Source organism: Dipodomys ordii, unplaced genomic scaffold, assembly GCF_000151885.1.
Source record: "Dipodomys ordii isolate 6190 unplaced genomic scaffold, Dord_2.0 Scaffold74, whole genome shotgun sequence".
Lineage (NCBI taxonomy): Eukaryota > Metazoa > Chordata > Mammalia > Rodentia > Heteromyidae > Dipodomys > Dipodomys ordii.
Window position 1 is genome coordinate 1147646 of NW_012267290.1, and position 22673 is coordinate 1170318.

Below are 22673 nucleotides of genomic sequence, written 5' to 3' on the forward strand. Positions count from 1 at the left end.
TTCCTTGCCTTTTACTTTTGAATTCTTTGGAGGGGAAACTTCCTTCTTCCTTCTAGAGCATTCTACAGTGTTCTGCTGTAGCATTCTGCACACTTGGGAACAGAGGTCTCCTCAGGCAGGCGCCCTCCCGCACACCACGGAAGGACGCACCGCAGCAGCCACGCGACCGCGCCCTTCCTTACCCGCACACCATAGAAGGACGCACCACAGCGGCCACGCGACCGCGCCCTTCCTTACCCGCACACCATAGAAGGACGCACCGCAAACGCGCCTTCCTACCTGCGCTTCTTTCAGGAGCTTGGACACCTGGATGAAATTCAGCCGTGTGTCAATGGGGCAGTAGATGCACTTCATGGCCAAGGGCTGGTAAGGAGCCAGTGCTTCCAAGTAGGAGAAGTCTGGTTCTAAGGGAAATGCGCACAGTGAATCTTAATTTGCAGGCAAGAGAGGGCTACCAAGTGAGGGGACAGGGCCAGGGGCTGGCCCGGCGGCAGCAGGCACTCCGCGGGCCACAGGACGAGGGGGAGCCTCAGCAAGGAGCATAGTGAGGAGAGCCTGGTGGGGGCGGGAGGGGGAGCTGGGGACCGGAGGCACAGCTGTGGGCTCCACATGTTCACCAGGGACAGAGGCAGATAAATGAGGGGACAGAAATTGCTTTTCAGCCAGGTGCTGGTAACACTACAGTCAGGCCTGTAACCCTAGCTACTCAGGGGACTGAGATCTGAGGATTGGGGTTCAAAGTCAGGAAAGTCTATGAGACTCTTTCCATTTAACCACCAAAAAGCTCAGGGAGCATGCCCAGGCTGCGTCTAGAACAAAAAGAGCTGTTCTAAGTGCCTTTGGTAGCCATCACAGTGATAAGTTATTCACATCAGAATCATCAATCAATGCAAAATTTGGGGAGGAATAGGACCTATGCGTGTGGCTGTGTTTTGTACATAAGTCTATATGCTTCTCTGCACAGTCTTGTCCCCAGCAAGATATGGGGCAAATGGAACAAGAACAGTACCCGCACAGTGGACAAGCCTGGTGCAGACCACAGCCATCACATCTGGTGCTCAAAACAAACATCCACATGAGACAAATCAACACCTCTGCCCCTAGCAGACAGGAGACCAATGAATGGACCCTGAGTCACGTCAGCAAATGCTCTCTTCCCAGGAAGGCAGGCCTGTAAACTGGGAGTGAGCCAGACTGACACCTGGGGCCCCACCTGCTCCTGATACAGGGTGTGATCATGATGCACCAGGTGCTGGTCTTAGTTCCTGAGTTTGCATGCATGCCTAATGTCAAACCTTCCCTTGGATCTCTACCTGGTAGGCACATCCACTAACAGCCCCGGTGGAAAGGGAATGATTTATTATAGTCTACCTGTAAATATGACAGTGTTGAGACTAGATTTTCCCCAGAGCTCCATGAAGTGGACCACGTCCCCGAATCGGAGAGAAGGATGCCCAGTGAATACCACACATGGCTGTCGGAAGTCATTGCTGAAGTCTCCGTGGATGCTGGGGTAATGCTTCAGCTTATTGGTCTGAATGAGCTAGAAGGCACATCAAAGCCCACATGAAGAGTTGTTTGCCTGCTGAGGCTGAAGAAGAGACTTAAAAATACAATAGATAAATCCTGATAGTTTGAAAATATACAAACTCTTAAAACTCATCAAGAAAATGAACCCAACTTAAAGATGCGGAAGATCTAGATAAACAGATGGCAGGAATGTTCACTTGGTATGGGGATGGGGTGGAGCGATGGCATAGTCAGATGGAGGACAGTTTGGTGTAGGTTTTTCCCCCTTTGGTTGGTTATGGGGCTTGGACTCGGGCCTGGGCATTGTCTCTGAGATCTTTTGTTCAAGTGTAGCACTTTACCACTTTGAACCATAGCACTCTTTCTGGTGTTCTGGTGGTTAACTGGAGGTAAGAGTCTCACAGACTTTTCTGCCCAGGCGGCTTTATACCGTGATCTTTAGATCTCAACCTCCTGAATAGCTAGGATTACAGGCGTGAATCACCAGTGCCTGGCTGTATTTATTTTTAATCATATACTTACCAGAAGACCCAGTAATCATCCTACTTGATATTTTACCCAAAGGAGTTGAAAATGTCCACAGAACCTTCACATGGATATTTATTCACAACTGCCCAACTTGGAAGCAACCAAAGTATCAGTAGACAATGGACAAACTGGCATTTCCAGGCAGTGGAATACGTAGTCCAGCCATGGAAAGGATGGAGAGCCTCTCACTAAGTGGAAGCAACCCATCTAAGAAGGGTACGCATTGAAGCACTGTAACCACATCATTCAAAGAAAGCCAAACTATGGGGGTAGGAAGATTTTGTTTGCCATGGGCTGGTTGGGAGAGGGTGAAACAGAGGAGCACAGAGGACTTCAGGGCAGCAAACTATTCTGCACAATACTGAAACTAGATACATGACATTACTCATTTGGCTAACCCCAAAGAATGTATTCCAAGAGCGAGCTCTAATAGACTTTGGGTGATGAATGCAACGGAGGTTCATCAGTTCTTACAAGTACACCGCTCTGGTGTAGAAGCGGCTGGAAATACATAGGAACTCTTGATAACTTTTCAGTGAACTCAGGCTGCTCCAAAGTGTACTGAGTAACAAATACTAATAAATGCTGATGCCCCTCAATTTATAATGGACTACCTCCTGGTAAGCCCATCAGAGGCTGAACATTTACATGTGTGGAGAAGGCATTTAATACACCCATGGCACAGCACAGCACAGCTTAGCAGCACAGTGCACTGTAGCGCTGGTGTAGAGAGGGCTTGTGGCTGTAGCACTTGGAGAATATGGTTCAGCCTCACTAATGTACAGTGGTTGTATGACAGTACCACAATACTCTCTGTCCTGTAGCTGGACATTTGGGTGTATGTCAGTACCATGCTGGAACTCTATGAAGTTCTGGTGTCTTCTGCTAACTGCTTTCTGCCTGTGGACACACCAGAATGCACATGCTCAGGTGTGTAGTATTCTGCGGCTCTAGAACTCATTTCCAACATTCCTTAAAGAGTTAAAGCCATCTAAACATCGTGATTTTGAATAAACACCTAACAAAAAGGAGGAATAAGTCTGTCCAACAGAAAGATTATTAAAGTTGTTACTGTGTGTTTGTGATATGCTATGGACTACTAGGAGCAATAACACTATGAGGCAGTCACTCAGAAAAATGTCCAAAATCTGCAATTTGGAGGGAAAAAAAAGGGAAACAAAACGGAGTACTGGGTACATAAAAAGACCCTCATCAGTTCTGAGACAGGAAAGCCTTTTCTCTCTTTTAAGCTAAACTTTTATTTTCTATGGGATTGGCATAATTGGAAAGAACATCTGACAAGACATAAATGTTACTTCAAGTCAAACACACAGGGACTGTTTCAGAGGTGGGCTGTGCTTGTATAAACAGAGGTAACATGACATGCAAATAAGAGGAAGCACAAAGATTCACTAGAGTGCTGGGCTGTCATCAAAATTAAGAAAAAGAGCTGTGTCTGTTTACACGGATTGCCCATCCACACGGAGCCACCCACATTTCTTTCCCATGATTCCGTTTCCTTACCTCCGCATGAGGAAAAGGTGGTTCTGGGAGATACACCTTACTTTGTTTGTTGTGACAAAGCCTTTTAAAGAGGAAAAGCAGCATTAGCCAGTACACAGGCAGCTGCTGCCACCTAGTGGCTGCAGATAAAATTTCAACACTAAAGTTAAGATTTTTTTCCCAGTGGTGAATTAAAACCACACCCACAGAGTATTAAGGATGAACACGTATCTAGTTAAATCTTCTTTTTTTTGGGGGGGGGGGCATCAGGGGCTTGAATTCAGGGCCTGGGCACTGTCCCTGAGCTTTTTTGCTCAAAGCTAGTGCTCTTCCACTTTGAGCCATAGTGCCACTTCTGATTTTCAGGTGGATAAGAGTCTTAGGGACTTTTCTGCCCCAGCTGGCTTTGAACCTTGATCCTTAGATCTCAGTCTCCTGAGTACCTACAGTTGCCAGCCCCCAGCACCTAGCTCATTCTTACTGTTTCAATGTACTAAAACCTAATGGAACTCTGAGAAAACACTGACATACCACTCAGCAAAAATCTGGGAGAACTCAAGTGAACTGTTGGCCACGGGAGAGATAAAGTAGAAGGGGACACTGGAGAGGCCAGCGGAGTCGATGTACTGGTACAGGCACTCCAGGAGGTCGTAGATCACTCCAGAAGGATAGCAGGGGACCAACACATTTCCTCCATTGCGGACTGTTAAAGCTAGGAAAGATGCAGCCAGAAGGTGAAAGTCTTACCAAAAGAACAGTTTTTAAAGGTTCAGTGTAACTTTTGAAGTAACAATTGCATTTGTTTTCCTATTTCTGTTCTCATAATGCACCTGCATGTATAGAATTCCACTTCTTTGGAAGGGAATGCAAGGCTGAGCACTGATTTCTCCATCACCTCGAATTTGAGCTCCCAGGGATAACTGGCACCAAGGTGTGGGTTGTGATGCTTCCCAGCAGCCATGCTGCAGGACAGAGGCTCAGCTCCTTATCTGTTCACATCCTCCTCAAAAACTTGTCAGTCTTCTCTTCTCTCTTTTTTGTCTTTGATCATAAGGAAACAGGCCAAGTTTTTCTGGCATTTTCTTTAATTATTCAGTAGAAGTCCTTCCATACTTTAAATACTGAAAGTAAGCCATGTGAAAAGGAATCTCAGCTCGTGGGCTGTAGTCATGAAACTTATGACGGGCTGAAACAAAGTGCACACGCAGGTTTGCTTTTCACCTGGTTTCTAAAATGAACCAAAGCCACGGCTTTGGGGGCGCAGGACTTGGCGTCTCGTTGCCTCGGTCCTCTACCCCTTGCAAGGCCCACTGCCTTGCACAGGTATCTTACGAACTGGTGACTCGCTACTGCTGCAGCATGACGTGAAGAAAACCCAGCTTCAGCAGTCATGGCTCTAGAGCCTGGACCAGTGGTGAGCCCACACAGCCTTGCCGGGCCTGGCTCCTCACCACTCACCTGAGAGGAACGTGTGCAGCTAGCTATTTTCAAACTTTAGTTTGCACAGACATTGCCAAGAGAGCATGTTCATCGTGCTCCTTCATTCTGCTAGTTCTCCTCTCCCCAGGGGTTCCAACTTGGTAGCTCTGTGGTAGGCCCTAGGTTTGTGTGTGTAAAGTGCGTGTGCAAGGTGTTCTCACTATTCCCTGAAGCAGGCAATTTAGAAGACCCATTCAGAGGTGTCCCCCAAATTCAAGTACTTTGAGTCTCTACTTCTAGATTATAAACAAACATACAGACCTAAGACTCTACTTGAGACCAGTCAAATAACTGTTTTTCCACATTAAGAAATGATGTTTGGCTTTATATCAGCAAAAACCCCAGCTAGGTCCCAGTGGCTCACACCTGTAATTCTAGATACTCAGGAGGCTCAGATCTGAAGATCATCATTTGAAGCTAGTTCATGCAGACAAATCCTCTTTTATTGATAAATAACCAGCAAAAAGCTCAAGTAGAGGATCACTCAAATGGTGGAGCTGCAGCCTTGAGTGAGGAAGTACTTGCATCTCTATGTCCTCATCTTCAGAGTGAGAGGCATGGCCCCTGCCTACACCACCGTGGCATCTTTGCTACAGCAGCCTGAACTCACGGAAGCAGTAACCAACCTGCTTTTCTAAAATAAAGGCAAAATTTCTAATTTTTTTTTTTTTGGCAGTTATGGGGCTTGAACTCTGGGTCTAGGTGTTTTTCCTGCCCTCTCCAGCTCCAGGCAAACACTGTACTGCTTGAGCCACAGCACCACTTCCGGTTTTCTAATGGTTTACTGGAGATAAGAGTCTCACGGAGTTTCCTGCCTGGGCTGGCTCTTCCTGATCCTCAGGTCTCAGCCTCCTGAATAGCTAGGATTACAGGCGTAAGCCACGGGTGCCTGGCTAGATTTTTTTTTTTTAATTTAAAAATTGTTATTTTTTGCTGGTCCTGGGGCTTGAACTCAGGGCCTAGGCTCTGTCCCTGGGTCTCTGTCCTCAAGGCTAGTACTCTACCACTTGAGCCATAGCGCCACTTCCAGCTTTTTCTGTTTATGTGATACTGAGGAATCAAACCCAGGGCTTCTTGCATGCTAGGCAAGCACTCTACCACTGAGCCACATTCCCAGTCCAATTTCTATATTTTATTAACAATTACACCCAAAGGAAAATACAATTCTTCCTAATGGAAAATGTTCCACAGGCCTCTCAAGCTAATCTTCCCCCAAAAGAAAAAAGTAATACCAACTAAGTAACAGTGGGAAACATTACCTCCATTCATTATATCACTGTTGTGAATTCAAAGTCTAACGGTCTTTTTTTTTTTTTTTTTGTCAGCCGTGGGGCCTGAACTCTGGGACTGGGCACTGTCTCTCAGCTCTTCAACTCAAGACTAGTGCTTTACCACTTGAGCTACAATGCCACTTCTGACCTTTTCTGCTTATGTGGTGCTGAGTAATTGAACCCAGGGCCTCATGCATGCAAGGCAAGTGCTCTACCACTGAGCCACCTTCCCAGCCCCCCTAACAGTCTTTTCTGGGCTAGTATTTGCAATGCAAAAATGTGATTCTTCCCTTCCTTCCCTTCCTTGGTATCTGCTACCAGGTAAGTACTCCCTTCCCTTACTGAGTCATCAAAAGCAGGATTAAACAAACATTAAGGTGGGAGGACATGGAACAGTTCTTCTACAAAGTGCTAATGATCCTCATTTGCGTCTTACGACCCACTCAAGCACACTTTCAGACTTAATGTACTATAGGATTGCTCCTGCAGACAACAGCAGGCTGTTCCACAAAGGATGGAAGGAAACGGGAGCAGGGACGCCCCAGAGGATGTGGCTGTGAAGGAAATGGGCAAGAAGAATAGCACGGAAGCAAGGTACTAAAAAGCAAGTTCAGATCTCAGACACCCCGCCCTGTACCTAGGTTGCTGCAGAACTCCCCCACCATGCCATCTGGGTTTGCCGTGGGGATCTGAGTGAGTCCTGTCAGAATAAGAACATCGCTGTTTTTGAGAGATGCTTGGTCCATGGGCTGAAAAACAACAGAGAACTACAATCAGTAATTTAAAAGGGAACGTAATGTACTAACAGCAAAGGAGCAAGACAGATTGACGTGGTTCTATGTCCAACCCATCATCAAGGTCTTGAGAAACTGGTGGCTAAAATATAAAAGACTTGCAACACTTGAGAGCTCAAGTTAGCAGATACATATGGAAGAATGTTTACCCACCAACTGGTACACATTCTTTCTTAACACTTTTAGAACATTTATAAAAAGATGGTGTTTCAAAGGTATCCTAATCAAATTCTAGTGAATCAGTATACTTTTATCATAAATACATAAAAAAGAATCATGAAATTATAATAATGTATGACAAAAATGAAAGACATAAAAATATATGTATGACAAACATAAAAAAGGAAAAAAAAATCCAAAACAATCAATCAAAATTCTTTACTTTTCTAAGGAATCTCCATACTGTTTTCCATAGTGGCTACACTAATTTACAGATAGCATTCCTTTTTCTCCACATTCTTGCCAACAACTCTAATTTTTTTAATTTATTTTTTATTTTTTTGGGGGGTCTGGTCGTGGGGCCTGAACTCTGGGCCTGGGCGCTGTCCCTCAGCTCTTCAGCTCAAGGCTACCGCTCTACCACTTGAGCCACAGCGCCACTTCTGGCTTTTTTCTTTTTGCTTATGTGGTGCTGAGGAATCGAACCCAGGGCCTCATGCATGCAAGGCAAGCACTCTACCACTGAGCCAACTTCCCAGCCCAACATCTCTAATTTTTTGATGATGAAACAGCATCTCATTATGCAAGGAAAATGAAGTCAGCATACAAGAGACAGCTGCATGCATACCCATGGCATTATTTACCATAGCTAAGTTACGAAATGAGGTGTCCATCAACAACCATCAGTAATCAGTAGGTGAGTGGATAAAGAAAATATGGCACAAAGATAGAGTAGTATCTATAGATAGTGAGATTCTTTCATTTGCAGTGAAATAGGTGGAACTGGAGGCAGTTAGATGAAATAAGCCAGATGGAGTCACATGTTCTCTTTCGGGTGGGCGGGAGAAAGTCGACCTGAAAGGAGGGCGATGATTACGAAGTCCTGGAAAGGTGGGTGAGGTGGTGAGTGGATGGAGCATGGTTGGATATAATCAATTGGGGCCATGTGACTGGGAGCCAAAATAAGTCCCCTCCTTTACGTTGTTTCTGATAGGCATTTGGTTACGGTGATAGAAAAGTAACTAATACTACTATCAAGTTTCCTGAAACCCAAACTTTCTTTCTTTTTTTTTTTGTTGGTTGTGGGACTTGCACTCTGGGCCTGGGCGCTGTCCCTTGCTCTTTGGCTCAAGGTGAGCACTCTACCCCTTGAGCCACAGCACCACTTCTGGTTTTCTGAGTGGTTTATTGGAAATAAGAAGTCTCACAAAGTTTCCTGCCAGGCTGGCTTTGAACCTCGATCCTCAGATAGCTAGGATTACAGGTGTAAGCCACCAACGCCTGGCACCAAACTTTTCTCATCCCTATGAGTTCAACAGACACAGATTGGCAGTTAGAAATGAAAATTAATAGGAATTTGCTTATTACTTTCAAGACCTTATTTTCCCTTTAAACTTATAGACCTTATAAGAATAATTTACTGGAAATTACATCAATAGTACTGTAAAGGTTTTGATCTCAGAGGACAAATTGGAGGGGTTGGCAGCCAAGTAATCTTTCTGTCTTTTATTGAATAACACATCAAGAATGAGAGAAGCTGACAATAAAAAAGTTTTGATTCAATGAAGCTGATTACAATGACATTGATGGGCTTTTTGATTTTAACAATCGGGAAGGGCTAGAATTCTGCTAGCTACAGTAAAAGTATTTCGTGTCCTTCTAACCTTGAAATAAAACCTGGATGTAAAAGAAGGTATGGCTGGGAGGGCAGGAAAGTCTTTGAGACTCTTAGCTTCAATTAACCAGCAGAAAACTGCAAGTGGTTCAAAGAACGCTAGTCTTGAGCAAAACAGCTCAGGGGCAGCACCCAGAGCCTGAGTTCAAGCCTCACAACCAAAAAACAAACAAACAAGTATGGAAAAAACAATACAGAATGTCAGCTGAGGGGCATTCTGCTCTTCTGGCCCAGGACATGGCATTCTCCTCCATCTCTGGTTTCACAATGAGATGGTATGTTAACTGCCTTGATTTAGCCATTCAATAAATGTGTATGTCAGAGTATCATGTACGTCATAAATAATATGTAATTATTTATCAACTAAAAACCAAACAGGTGCTTTCTTTCTGAGCCAGTAATGGTTCTTGAAACAGTGAAATGTTTCTAAAACTTGATGGGCTTTCAGTAGGAAGTATGTGAGTACCAACGTAATGAACAGGAACTTTCTGTGACAGAAAGGAGGGGCCACGGCAGGGAGATCACACTGGGCTTCTGGAAAAAGGTCAAACTATGGGCTGGTAGATCAGCTCAAACACCTGAGCTACCAAATTAGGTAAACAGGTGAAACACCAAGGCAGGCTGTGCTGTGCTGGGGCTGGGCGCGGTGAGCCCAGTGCATCGCCTGCTCCTGGAGCACTCTGCCCACTAGTGCCGCAGTAAGCTTTGGAGACCTGGAGTCGGAAAGCCGGCAGAGGGCTGGGCGATCCACTGCTATGTGTCATCTTTTATTATGGAAATAAAATCCTGCAGTTATGTTTGTAAGTTTAAAATTTTAATAATACGGGATATGGACTTCTACAAGGTATTTTTGTATACATATATCCATCAATCAGCTATCTAATCTTAACCCCATCTTACAAAAATAGAACCAAGATTTATGAAATGCGCAATACATTTTTTACAAATACCTGAAACCCTTAAACATTACATGCAAAACATTTGCTTCTTGCAAATGAAACAATTATGAATGACTTAGGCTTTCCTGTGGTTTCCCTCTACACACTGAAATCAAATCAGGCCAAGTGCTGGTGGCTAAGGCCTATAATTCTAGAACTCAGGAGCCAAGTTCCAAAGGATCAAGGTTTGAAGCTAGCTAGGCAGAAGTCTGTGAAACTCCATCTCCATAATCATCAGCAAAAGATGGGCTAGAGGCATTGTGCAAGTGGTAGAGCACCAGTTGAATAAGCAAGTTAAGCAAGCAAATTCAAACCTTAATACCAGCAAAGGTCAGAATTCCTCACCACAGCCTGCAAAGTGTGCCGTGATCTGGCATGGATCCTCTCCTGGGAGTCTGTGTGCGAGCACGCTGCAGTCACAACACGTTCTCTGCTCCTCAGACATGACCCGTTTGTTCTGTGCGAGGGGCCTTCCCTCTGTCGTCTCTCTCAAGTTTGAAGGGCTAGTCCTTCAGTTTGTGTAGATGATGGATCCAGAGGCCTTTTCTGGTTTTCTTCCTCTGCTCTTATATGTTTGAGACAGTGTCTCAATATGAAGCCCACACTGGCCTGGAGCTCTGGGATTATAGGCATGTGCCACCATAACTGGTGGAGGCTACCTTTGATCACCAAATCTCAACTATCACTTTTGTTCTAGAAATAATTCCACTTTGTTTCCAGGACTTGTATCACAATGTGGAGTGACTCCTCACACATAAACTGAAGGTAAAATCCACATGGGCAGACTGCCTAATGGCCATCACAAATAAATGCTTCACAGGTGTGTGGCACTTGATTAGGTATTCAGAAATTAATATCTACTGAGTAAATGAACACCCTTCTGTGTCCCACAACAAGCTCTGGTCTTTGGAAGGATTGGGGAAAACTCAGAATCTTAAGAGGTGACCCTAAAGGTTACAGAATTATTTTAAAGTGTAATCCTAATGAAGGGACCTGAACAATTTAACTTTCTTAGGGTATCTGAAGACATAAACATTAGGAGGATTTCAGGACATATTCTGAATGTGGACTCGACAGCCACGCTGAAAGAGACCGTCATTACCTGCGGATGTGTGGTGAGCAAAGAGGACCCGGAGACGTAAGAAACCTTCTCATAATGGGACTGAATGATCCAGTTGGAGCTTCCAAGAGCATAGCCCGAGCTCAGGGGAGTCACCTGGACAGCACCAAAAAGCTCCTGAGAAGAAGCACAGAAAGAACTTGGGCTTTCAGTAAACACAGACAGCACGTAAGTTTGCAGGGGAAAGTACAGAGTGAAACTATGCTAAAGTAACCTGCAAAGTTCAAAGCAAACCAGAAATGATGTTAGAGCCTGTGGCAGGCATAAAAAGCAGTCATACAATCTTTGTCACCTGCAGCTTCGCCTCAGCTCTGACAATGCGTACTCAAGACTCAGTCACTAAAAGGCAAAGTGATGTCGGGTGCTGGTGGCTCACACCTATAATCCTAGCTACTCAGGAGACTGAGATCTGAGGATCACGGTTCAAAGCCAGCCCGGGCAGGAAAGACCATGAGACTCTTGTCTCCAATAAACTATCAGAAAACTGGAAGTGGCACTGTAGCTCAAGCGGTAGAGCACTCGCCTTGAGCTGAAGAGCTAAGGGACAGCGCCCAGGCCCAGAGTTCAAGCCCCACGACCGACAAAAAAAGGCAAAGTGACACAGTTAACAGAATAAAGAGCCAAATACTTGTTTGCTTCCTTTCTTTCTTTCTCTCTCTCTCCCTTTCCTCCTTTCCACCCCCCCCCCCTGGGGCCTGGACACTGTCCCTGAGCTTCTTTTGCTCAAAGGCTGGTACTCTACCACTTGAACCACAGAGCCACTTCTGCCCTTTTAAACTGATTATGTAGTACTGAGGAATCGAACCCAGGGCTTCATGCATGCTGGGCAAGCACTCTACCACATTCCCAACCTTTCAGTTTTCATTTTAGGTTAAGTAAGTGTTGGGCTCTTAGTTGTTATTATTTTTTTCCAGTAGCAATGTTGAAATTAGGACCCCACACTTAGGCAGGTGCTCTACCACTCGGTCTTCAGCTGTTTTTGTGCTGGCTACCTTTGAGACAGGGTCTGCCTTTATCCCCCTGCTGTCCGGGACTACAATCCTATTTGTGCTTCTCCGCACTGCTGAGGATGACCAGTGCATACCATGGAGCCGAAACATCAGCTGAGAAACAGTCCCGTGAACTTGTTTTCTTTTCGGCCAGGGCTGTGGTCCCCAGATCTCCATATTCTAAGTTACTAGGATCATAGGCTTCAGCTACTATACCTGGCTGGCTCTTGGCTGTTCTATCATTTGTGGTTCTAGGTACTGATTAAAAGAGAAACCAGGAATCCTTCTTATTTAGGCCATTAAGTTGTTCTTGTTTTTCTGTTTTCAGGCACCTGTGGTGCCTGTGGTTCTATGTGGCTCTCTCCGGTGGGTGATGCCCTCTGACTAATGCACTGCTAGCTGGTGAAGGAATGGGAGGGTGAGGAGTAAAACCCTGGGCGCGATGGAGGAAATCTCATGCTCTCGTTGCTGTGGATCGTCCACAGGCCAACGGTGCGAACCAGGCATTCACTATTCATGTTAGTACTCACAATTTTCTGAGAATAGCCCACCAGCTGGATTTTACTCAGGGCAGAGTTCACCTCTTGCATTGTATAGCACCCTCTCCAGGTTGACACTCCCACTGCATCCTTGAGCGGGGAAGGCAGCAGTCTGCAAATGCATCATGATGTTAGTTACTAGGGAAGCACTTCCTTATGGAATAGAACTTTCCTTTCTAGTGACTGGTGCCTCTCACTTAAGTTGGCTAATCTGGCTGCGTGTTGGTGGTTCAAGCCTGAGATTAGAAGATCATGGCTTGGTCTGAAGTCAGCTTGGGCAGAAAGATCAGAGAGACTCCATCTTGAATTGGCTACTAAAAAACTCAGGCTGGAAACACAGGTCACGTGGTAGAGCACCACCATGAACAAGCAAGCCAAGTGAGAACTTTTGGGAGCATCTTTGTAAAACTGTATCAGACTACCAGTCACTTTGGTAATTACTAAACAAACAAGTCTAAATGAATTCCATATCTATCCCTACAAATCCATTTTTCCCCTCAGCTCTGGGGCTTGAACTCAGGGCCTGGGCACTGTCCCTGAACTTCTGTTTGCTCAAGGCTAGCACTCTACCACTGTGAGCCACAGCACCACTTCTGGCCCTTTCTGTTTATGTGGTTCTGAGGAATGGAACCGAGTGCTTTGTGCATGCTAGAAAAGCACTCTACCACTAAGGCACATCCCAGCCCCTACAAATCCTTTTGTTAACACTATCTTTTTTTCTTTCTACATTTGGAGTCACTTTGTCTCCTAACATCTTATCTAAATTAGCTTTCCCTAAAACGCTCCTTATGCTTACTTATGGTCCAAACAATAGCAAGGCATTTACAGAGCCACTGAAAGCCACTGTAGGATTACCTGCATATTTAAGGTAAGCGGGATAAGGAGACCAGATGGAACTAGTTCTTGTTTGTCCGCTGGACTTTTAATTTACCAAAGTTAAGTTGACAGTCTAAACTTTTCATTAAGTTCCTTCTAATAAAAGATTCCATTATTTCATTTTATTCTTATCGCATGAATACCTAATAAACTTCTTTCCTATGGCTTTGACTTCATGCCAAAGCCCCTTTGCTTCTTCCTATGTCTTACAACATAAGAAGCACACAAGGTCATGTGTTGTTAAAAAGTTAAGACTTTATGCCTGCAAGTACCAGTTAGAAGCTGATAAGTGAGCTTGCTTGGTGGTATACATCTGTAATCCCAGACCTCAGCAGGTTGAGGCAAGGGGATTGTGAGTTCAAGGCCATCCTAGGTTACATAGCCTGAGCCTTTCTCTAAAAAAGCAAACAAACAAACAAAAAATTCCAAAGCCAGGTGCTGGTGGCTCATACCTATAATCCTAGCTACTCAGGAGGCTGATATCTGAAGATCATGGTTTGAAGCCAGCTGAGGCAGGAAAGTCCATGAGATTCTTCTCTCCAACAAACTATTCGGAAAAAGCCAGAATTGGTGCTGTGGCTCAAGTGGTAGAGTGCTAACCTTGAGCGCAAAGAAGCTGAAGGACAGTGCCCAGGCCCTGAATTCAAGTCCAGTCCCAGGACCAGAAAAAAAAGGAAGGAAGGAAGGAAGGATGAGAAGGAAGGAAGGAAGGAAGGAAGGAAGGAAGGAAGGAAGGAAGGAAGGAAGGAAGGAAGGAAAGAAGAAGGAAGGAAGAAAAAACATCCAAAATGCTACTAAGTACCACACCGATTGGATCTAAGAGTTTGAATGAAAGCACAAAATTAACAAGAAAGAATATAAAAATTTCAAGTACAGGGGCTGGGAAGGTAGCTTAGCGGTAGAGTGCATGCCCTGCAATCATGAGATCCTGGGTTCGATTCCTCAGCACCACATAAACAGAAAAAACCGTAAGTGGCACTGTGGCTCCAGTGGTAGAGCGCTAGCCTTGAACTGAAGAGCTGAGGGACAGCGCCCAGACCCAGAGTTCAGGCCCCACGACCGGCAATAAAAACAAAACTAAAAAAAAAAAAAAATCTCAAGTACAGCAAAGAACACATCACATGTACATGCGTGGGGTGTAAAATGGGAGGTGTCTGATGCTCTCTATGAGCTTACTGAAACGAAAGTAGCGCCTCAACAACCAGGCACTTCTCAACACTGACCTGAAACATGATTGTAATTTCTTTTTTTTTTTTTGAACAAAGAACAAAGGCAGATGTCTTTGGCTACCAAAGCATAATAGGAATAACTTTTAGGAGTCTGTCAACTGTCTCTGCTGAATTCCATGGTCATCAGAAAACCTCTTCTAATTTGATCCTTACTCATCAGAACACTAGCGAACCAGTGAGACATCTCAGGAAAGTAACTGGAGGGATTTTTGTCAACTTTCTAGGTGTTTGGTTAGTATGAATCAGCCCTTCAGAGCTAATCAACAGAGTGAAATGATCGGGTATGTGGGGTCATGAGGCTCAACAAGCTGACTCCACTTTAGTACTGCCACCCTTGAAGAGCTGTCTTAAGAAGCCTCTTCTTTGGACATCTTTTAAACCATAATACAAGTGGACTTAGCGATAATTCAACTCAATTCTCTCACTTTACAGGAAATGAGATTGAGCCTCACTGAGTGTGGATGGCAGTGCTAAGTAGAGCTGATGGTGGGTGAGAAAGCAGTTTCCTTCGCCCACTTGACCACTTTGCTTCACCACAAAAGAGGTGACTGAAAATAGATTAGGCTGGAAGGCAGATGTGTTCTGGTTACTGTAAGCTACGTATATCATTAGAGGAATCAGAACCCTGGTTTCCACAGAGCGCCTGTGCTCTGCGTGGCGCTGTTTTAAGGACTTCACTCATAGTACTTATTCAGTCCTCACAAGAATCCTATAAAGTTGCTAATGTCATTTAAAAGTGAGAAAACAAGGCCTAGAAAAGAAAAAGGGCTAAAGCTACAGGAAACAGAAATTTGAAATTCAAGCACCAGTCTATTTGAACTCTATGCCATTACTTTAAAATTTTCTTCCTAGGATATAGTTAGACCTGGATAAATTCCTCTACAAATAGCCAAGCAGTGAGGGAATGTCAACCTTAATATGCATGTGCCTTATTTTTGAGTTGTTTTATGGAGGTAGAATCTATAATTCCTTAATTTATTGAATTCCATTCAATATTTAATTTAATTTTTTTTGGAGGGGGGTAGGTCTTGGGGCTTGAACTGTGTTCTTTAACGCAATGCCAGCGCTCTACCATTTGAGCAGCAGTGCTACTTCCAGTTTTCTGGTGGTTAATTAGAGATAAGAGTCTCACGGCCTTTCCTGCCTGGGCTGGCTTTGAACTGTGATCCTCAGATCTCAGCCTCCTGAGTAGCTAGGGTTACAGGCGTGAGCTGCCACCCCCCCTCCCAAGCCAGTATTTAATTCTTTAGAGAAGATTATGATAATATCTTGTGATGATTTATTCTGGCATTCATTCATTCATCCAGACAAGGTCTCATGGGTAGTCCGGACTAGTTTCAAACTTGAAATTCTCTTGCATCTGCCTCCCTGGTGCTGGGAATAAGAGGGCTGAACTACCATACCTGGCAATATATTTTAATGACTTACTCTTAATTCTATGTGGATCTCTAGTCTTAGACTGGATTCGTTTCTGGAATATTGTGCTTTAAAATTTCCCATTTAAATGTAAACTTTGGGGCTGGGAATGTGGCTTAGTGGTAGAGTGCTTGCCTAGCATTTATGAAACCCTGGGTTCAATTCCTCTGTATCACATAAACAGAAAAGGCGGAAGTGGTGCTGTGGCTCAAGTGGTAGAGTGCTAGCCTTGAGCAAAAGAAGCTCGGGGACAATGTTCAAGCCCCAGGACTGGCAAGGAAAAAAAAAAGTAAATTTTGGGGGGGAGGCATAGTAGCCAACACCTGTAATCCCTCCTACACAGGAGGCTGCAATCCCAAGGATTTTGGCTTGAGGCCAATCTGGGAAAAAAGTTTGGAGTATCCCATCTAAAAACAAAAGAAACAAAAGCCCCGAAAATCAAAAAACTAGATGAGGTTGCACCCACTTGTCATTTTAACTTCATAGGAGGTGTACTGTAGTTCAGGTGAGTTTGTGCAAAAACTGAGACTATTCAAAAAACAATGAAAGTGAAAGGGTTGGAAATGTGGCTCAAGTGGTAGGGTGCCCGCTTGGCCAGCTTAAGGCCTTGAGTTGTAATTTGTTACCAGTAAATAAATGAGTAATTCTAAACTTTAAAGTATGGCAGAGTAGAAACCCAGAAATTATATTGCATGGGTTTTCCTTCTTTCCAAAATCCACCTCTACTTTAAGAAGATTAAACTGCAGTGTCAAAACAAGGGAGAAGGATGGCCAAGTTCTCTGAAATAAATCTCCAGACAGTAGTGTTAAGTAAGGCAGGAAGTCATACAACTGTCAAAAAGCAAGAGTAATAGTTTTATTTTTGGTATTTGTACTAATAATAAATCAAATGCTAATTCCAACCAACTTCAAGTGATTTAAGGGAATGCATCAGATTATTGTGACCAATAAGCCCAACAAATTTTAATTTACTGGTTTCTTTCTTGATGGTATTATTAGTAACTCAAAGTAGGCACTTGAGAGTCTCTGCGATAGCTTTCAGTGTAAGTAAAAACTGGAGGCTTGAATCTCAAATTCATCTCCCAGGGGATTTGCTTGCAGCACATAAGGACTGTATTTTAGTGGTTTTTGGTGCAGGTCCTGGGGTTTGAATTTGGGGCCTAGGCTCTGTCCTTGAGCCTCTCTGTGCTCAAGGCTAGCGCTCTACCACGTGAGCCACAACTTCACTTCCAGCTTTCTTGGTAGTAAACTGGAGGTAAAAGTCTCATAGGCTTTCCTGCACAGACTGGCATCAAACCACAATCCTCAGGTTTCAGTTTTCTGAGTAGCTAGATTTATAGTTGGGAGCCACTGGCATCTGGTTTTAAAACAAACAATAACAACAAAAACCTCTTCAATTTTTTAGAGTCACATCCAGATTTGAGCTTGTCTTTAATGACAAGTGTGTTGGGATGGGGACATGACATGGCCTCAGCCTCCTTCTAGAGTCTGGTCAGCAGTCCAGTCCCCCAGCCCCGGCAACATCTTCAGCTTTGGCCATGTGAGTCTGTTTCCTCCACTTTGGAGGAACTGGTGGGGAAAGTACAGAATCAGGAGACAAAAAGAGTGAAGAAAAATATAAAGAAGACACAGCTTGTTATATTACTTGGGAATTTTTTTTTGTCTTTTTGTCAGTCATGGGGCCTGAACTCTGGGCCTGAGTGCTGTCCCTCAGCTCTTCAGCTCAAAGCTAGCGCTCTACCACTTGAGCCACAGCGCCACTTCAGCCTTTTCTGTGTATGTGGTGCTGAGGAATTGAATCCAGGGCCTCATGCGTGCAAGGCAAGTACTCTACCCCTGAGCCACCTTCCCAGCCTACTTGGGAAATTTTTCAATGAAGTAGTCAACCAAAAACCCTAGTGTTTCTCAATGCAATATACTTTGGGACACTAGATGTCAAGTGAGGGATTGCAACTGAGAAACCTAGAGATGATATGAATCTTTCAGCACAAATGCTACCCAAATGAAGCACTTCTGGTATTTTGGTTCAATATAAATTCTGGCAAATACTTTAAAAGAACTCTTTTGTTTGATGCCAGTAAAGAATAAAGAGCTTTTCAAATTCTCATGCCAATTCTAGTATATCTGATACACTTATCCAGGAGAAAAACGCCGGTGGTCTTGGTTTATCTAACACCTCTTCATAGTCTTCTCAAGAACAAGATTCCCCCCTTTCTCCATCAGTAACTTCGTCTCAAGATCAAAAGCCAAAACTAACCTTGAATCAGGTCAGAATGAAAGATGGTCCTCTCCAACAGTGCCCTTCATTCTCCTTGCTTATCTTCCAAATGAACTTTCTCATTTTTTGCCCACTAGGTGGCAAGATGAGGAATTCAAGGTTTTATTTCAGCCAGGACCTTCTTTTAAAAGGGACATTTTTTCAGGTCCCAGCTCTAGCCCTCTACTTTAAGATCCATACACTTTCTCCCTAATAGGTGATGACACTTTTTTGGGGGGAACTGTTTTGGTATATTTTAGAAAGACTGGAGGCAAAAACCAAAAACAAACACAACCTGCCAAGGACTCTGCCCAAGGTTACAGAAGAGGTAAACAAGGCTTAGCCCAGCGTCTGGGAAGTCAGGAAATACTGACCTCTGAATACCATTCCTGATGTGCCAGAACTATTTGTGGCAGAACACTAGAAAGGGCATAAATTTAAAAGGAGGAAGTGAGGGAAGCCAAAGTATACATGTTCTGGGAGGAAAGAAAACCAAGTCCTAAGATCGTTAAGGAGGTGATGGAGGGGGTGGGGTCCTGTGTGTCCAGTGGGCACAGAGGGAAGGGCGAGGGGAGAGGGGAAATGTGGGTGCCTATGGAGAGAGGAAGGGACGTGTCATCTGCGAGCAGCCAGCTCAAGACAGCAGACCCAAAGGACTCAGCTAATCGCATGTGTGGAAACATTTCCTAAGGAGAAGCCAGCTGTACACCCAGCTCCAGTCAAGGGAAGACCGGAGAAAAGGTGCAAAAATATACTTCCTCCTCCACCCATGAGAGGCAGTCACATACACATGCCCAGGAGGGACGAGGAGCCGGACAGGCGCCTGGGTTTACTCCAGATTGTCCCAGGCTGACCTCAGGCAAGTTACTGACCTCTTTGCATCACTCCTCTCTCCCGTAAGAGTAGTAAGACCACTATTTGGTTAGGGTTAGGGTTAGAGTTTTTGTTTTTTGGGGGTCAGTCCTGGGGCTTGAACTCAGGGCTTGGGCGCTGTCCCTGAGCTTCTTTTGCTGAAGGCAAGCACTCTACCGCTTGATCCACAGTGCCACCTTTGGCTTTTTTTGAGTAATTTATTGTAGATAAGAGTCTCACAGAGTTTCCTGCCCAGGCTGGCTCTGAACCATGATCTTCAGATCTCAGCCCTGAGTAGCTAGGATTACAGGCATGAGCCACTGGCACCTAGCTGCTCATTGAGTTTTTAAAGCACTATGTAAACAGCACATCTAAATAGTGCTTCTTTGAGGCTAGTCTTCTCCTTTGTACTGTTGCCTTAATTCAGGCCTCTGTGATTATCTTTGGGTTTTTCAAACAGTTTGAATGCTGGTCTCCTGCTCTCTTTTCTACACTTCTACCTGCTTTCCCAAAAACAAATATGTTTTTGTCATTTTCCACCTTACAAACCTCTGCTGGAAAACTACATTCTCAGCAAGGTAAAACTTGCCTTACATCCAAAAACTTGTATCACCTCATTCCTTTCTTCCGTTCTACTTCTTTCCATCTGTGTGCTTGCCCACCTAAAGCCACTGATGCCGCTGCGGTAAGGACTGCTCCTTACCGCTGTATTCCTTTATTCTTCCACAAGGAGGCAGACTGAGCCTTTGGCACTCTTTCAATGAAATTCACCAGCTCTTCCATGAGAAGCCTGAGTTTCAAGTGGAAAAAAAGGAAAAAAGAAAACCACCATGTTGTAACACTGTTGCCAGGGAAATGGACTTGCCCTTCTTCCTCCATCCCCCTCCCTTATTAAAAGGACATTTTAAGATGATAAAGGAAATCTAAGAAATGCTGCACTTGACTACATCAGGTCCACATACTTCTGGGGAGCCAGGAAACAAGAACTGCTAAAGTATTTGAAGATAAGAGGACGATCAAGAAGTTAGCAATACATTTTCAACAACTTGAATTGTGGTTCTTACTCTGGTATACATATGACCCATAATTGGCTTAAATCTCTCCATCTCTCTAATTATCTATTGTGGCAAGCTATAAATTTATTAGCACCTAAACAGTGAACAAACTTTACCTCTCTTTTCTTTACTCAGTCCTAATACTGCCATAAGCCCACCCCTACTTTTTCTCTTGGCCAGGCTCTGAGGCTTGATCTCAGGGACTGGGTGCTGTCCCTGAGTATGTTTTCCCCCTCAAGGTTAGTATTCTATCACTTGAGCCACAATTCCACTTCTGACTTTTTGAGTGGTTACAGGCCAGGTCCCAGTGGCTCAAGCCTGTAAATACTACTCAGGACACTGAGCTCTAAGTGGTTCAAAGTGGTTCAAAGCCAGCCTGGGCAGGAAAGTCAGTGAGACTCCTCTCTCCAAATAATCATAGAGAAAGCCTGAAGTGGCACTGTGCTCAAAGGAGCCCAGGGACAGTGGCCAGGCCCAGAGTTCAAACCCTAGGACTGGCAATTAAAAAAAAAAAGTTGGGCTGGGAAGGTGGCTCAGTGGTAGAGTGCTTGCCTTGTATGAAGGGGCCCTGGGTTCAACTCCTCAGCACCACATAAACAGAGAGAGCCGAAGTGGTGCTGTGGCTCAAGTGGTAGATTGCTAGCCATGAGCTGAAGAGCTGAGAGATAGAACCCAGGCCCAGAGTTCAAGCCCCCATGGCTGACAAAAAAAATTTAAAAAGTTATAGATTTTCCTGCCCAGGCTAGGTCTGAACCATGATCCTCAGATTACAGGCACCAGCCACTGGAGCCTGACTAGCCTTCTCTCTTGAAGGAGAAGTACTCATGACATCATTCTAAGCTCTGGGACCCAGGCTCATCACCGTCTCACTACAGCTTCTATAAGAACAATCTGGGGGTAGTCTGGGGAATCCATACTTATGCTTTAGGTTTTTCAGACAGCAAACATTTTTCGCTTTTCCTCTGATTTATCACTGAGCGTCTATAATGACCTCTCCTCACACCCCTGTACACACTGCGTGCCCTCGGGTGTTAAACACAGAAAAGATTTGATTTCAGTCATCCCGTCTCACTGAACCTGTGTAAGACACTAGAACAACTTAAGAGTTTGCATCACCCCTAGATCTTATATTTTGGATCTTGACAATTTTAACTCATCTAGTACTTGTTAATTTACTGTAAAACAAACTATGAGATTGTGGGGGGGGGCCTAAATTTTTCCACATGACTTTTTTCTCAATAAATAGTTCTGTAGTCACGTACAGCTGTCACTTACACTACATATGCAGGGTCAGGGCTGAGAGCAACCACAGAGCCTCCCCAGAGTGGGTAGAAGAGAAGATGGAACACTCCGGGTGCTGCATTTCATGCTGTCGAAGGCAGGGACAAGGTAACGCTCATTGCTTATCTCTGCCCTGTTTTCTACAAGCTGCCTCTGTTTACATTATGACATAAACCATCAAGTGGGGAATATGTGAAAGCAAATTAATAAAACTGCATCTTCTTCATTAATATGCTAAGTTTTTTTACTCAGAGCTCACTGCCTTGCATCTTTGTGGCCTCTTTCTCTACTAATTAGTGTTATCTGCAGAGGAGCTGTCTCAGCAAACTCCTTCCAGTTTATATATGTGTATGTGTATATAAAAGACTACCTACACACCAGTCTCCAGGCAAGTCCAGGAGTGGCTTTATCTAAAGAGCAGCCTGCTCCTGCCTGTGCTTTGGGTGAGCTGTTCAGAAGGAAGCAGTTGGCAATCACTGCTGAGGATCCCAATGGGCAGGACTCATGCTCTCACCTGCCGATCTGGACCGTGGGTTCGGTGGCATAGACGGTGCCCGTGAATCCTGTGTGCTCAGTGATGTAGGGCAGCGCCATCATGCAGTGATAGTTAGAGATGAGAATCACATCTACTGTAGACAGGTCTATTAGCTCCGTCTGAAAAGAAAGAAAGGGATGATATGTATCTGTGCAGGGAGCATAGATCAACAGGATGTGGCTAAAAAATGGGGCTGTCAGGACGCAGAGAAGTAGTTTTTATACTTCAGAATAATGAGCTCTTTGCTGCAACACTTCCCCTCTCATTGTAGGATGTTTCCCAATACTGTATTAACTAGTAAGATGGACAGGCTAACAATGAGAATGTAGCCCACCCACCAGCAGCACTCTGATGGTACTAGATCAGTTCTTCTGTGCTAAACATGTGAGGGGATGACAACAAGACATAGAACAGCTACTGCCTGGCAAGTGAGACCGGGTAGCTCGAAGCGGAGAGTATGATACGAGCTCCAGGAGCAGTGTGCCCCTGCTATTAACAGTACACAGAACTGCTCTTCCAAAGTCAAATGTGGAGGAAACTAGTTTTTGTTTTACAAGGTAATTTTTGACCACTGTGCAGGTTGTGTGTGTGTGTGTGTGTGTGTGTGTAGACATGGAAGTCTCACATTCTATCTTTTTTTTTTTTTT

The 22673-nt window shown here is 44.5% G+C and overlaps 1 protein-coding gene across 2 annotated transcripts in view; it reads right to left on the bottom strand.

Annotated features, from left to right (window-relative positions):
• The window catches only part of Ints9 (integrator complex subunit 9), a 69773-nt gene that overhangs the window by 9500 nt on the left and 37600 nt on the right, over window positions 1–22673 (bottom strand). For both annotated transcript variants that reach the window (XM_013024270.1, XM_013024268.1), the window contains exons 5-13: window positions 22006–22145; window positions 19859–19945; window positions 12517–12637; window positions 10980–11114; window positions 6949–7060; window positions 4093–4273; window positions 3583–3643; window positions 1372–1543; window positions 280–404 (exon numbers count right to left, since the gene is read on the bottom strand). In XM_013024270.1, coding sequence (XP_012879724.1) covers window positions 280–404; window positions 1372–1543; window positions 3583–3643; window positions 4093–4273; window positions 6949–7060; window positions 10980–11114; window positions 12517–12637; window positions 19859–19945; window positions 22006–22145 — 1134 coding nt within the window. The remainder of the gene's footprint in view (window positions 1–279; window positions 405–1371; window positions 1544–3582; window positions 3644–4092; window positions 4274–6948; window positions 7061–10979; window positions 11115–12516; window positions 12638–19858; window positions 19946–22005; window positions 22146–22673) is intronic.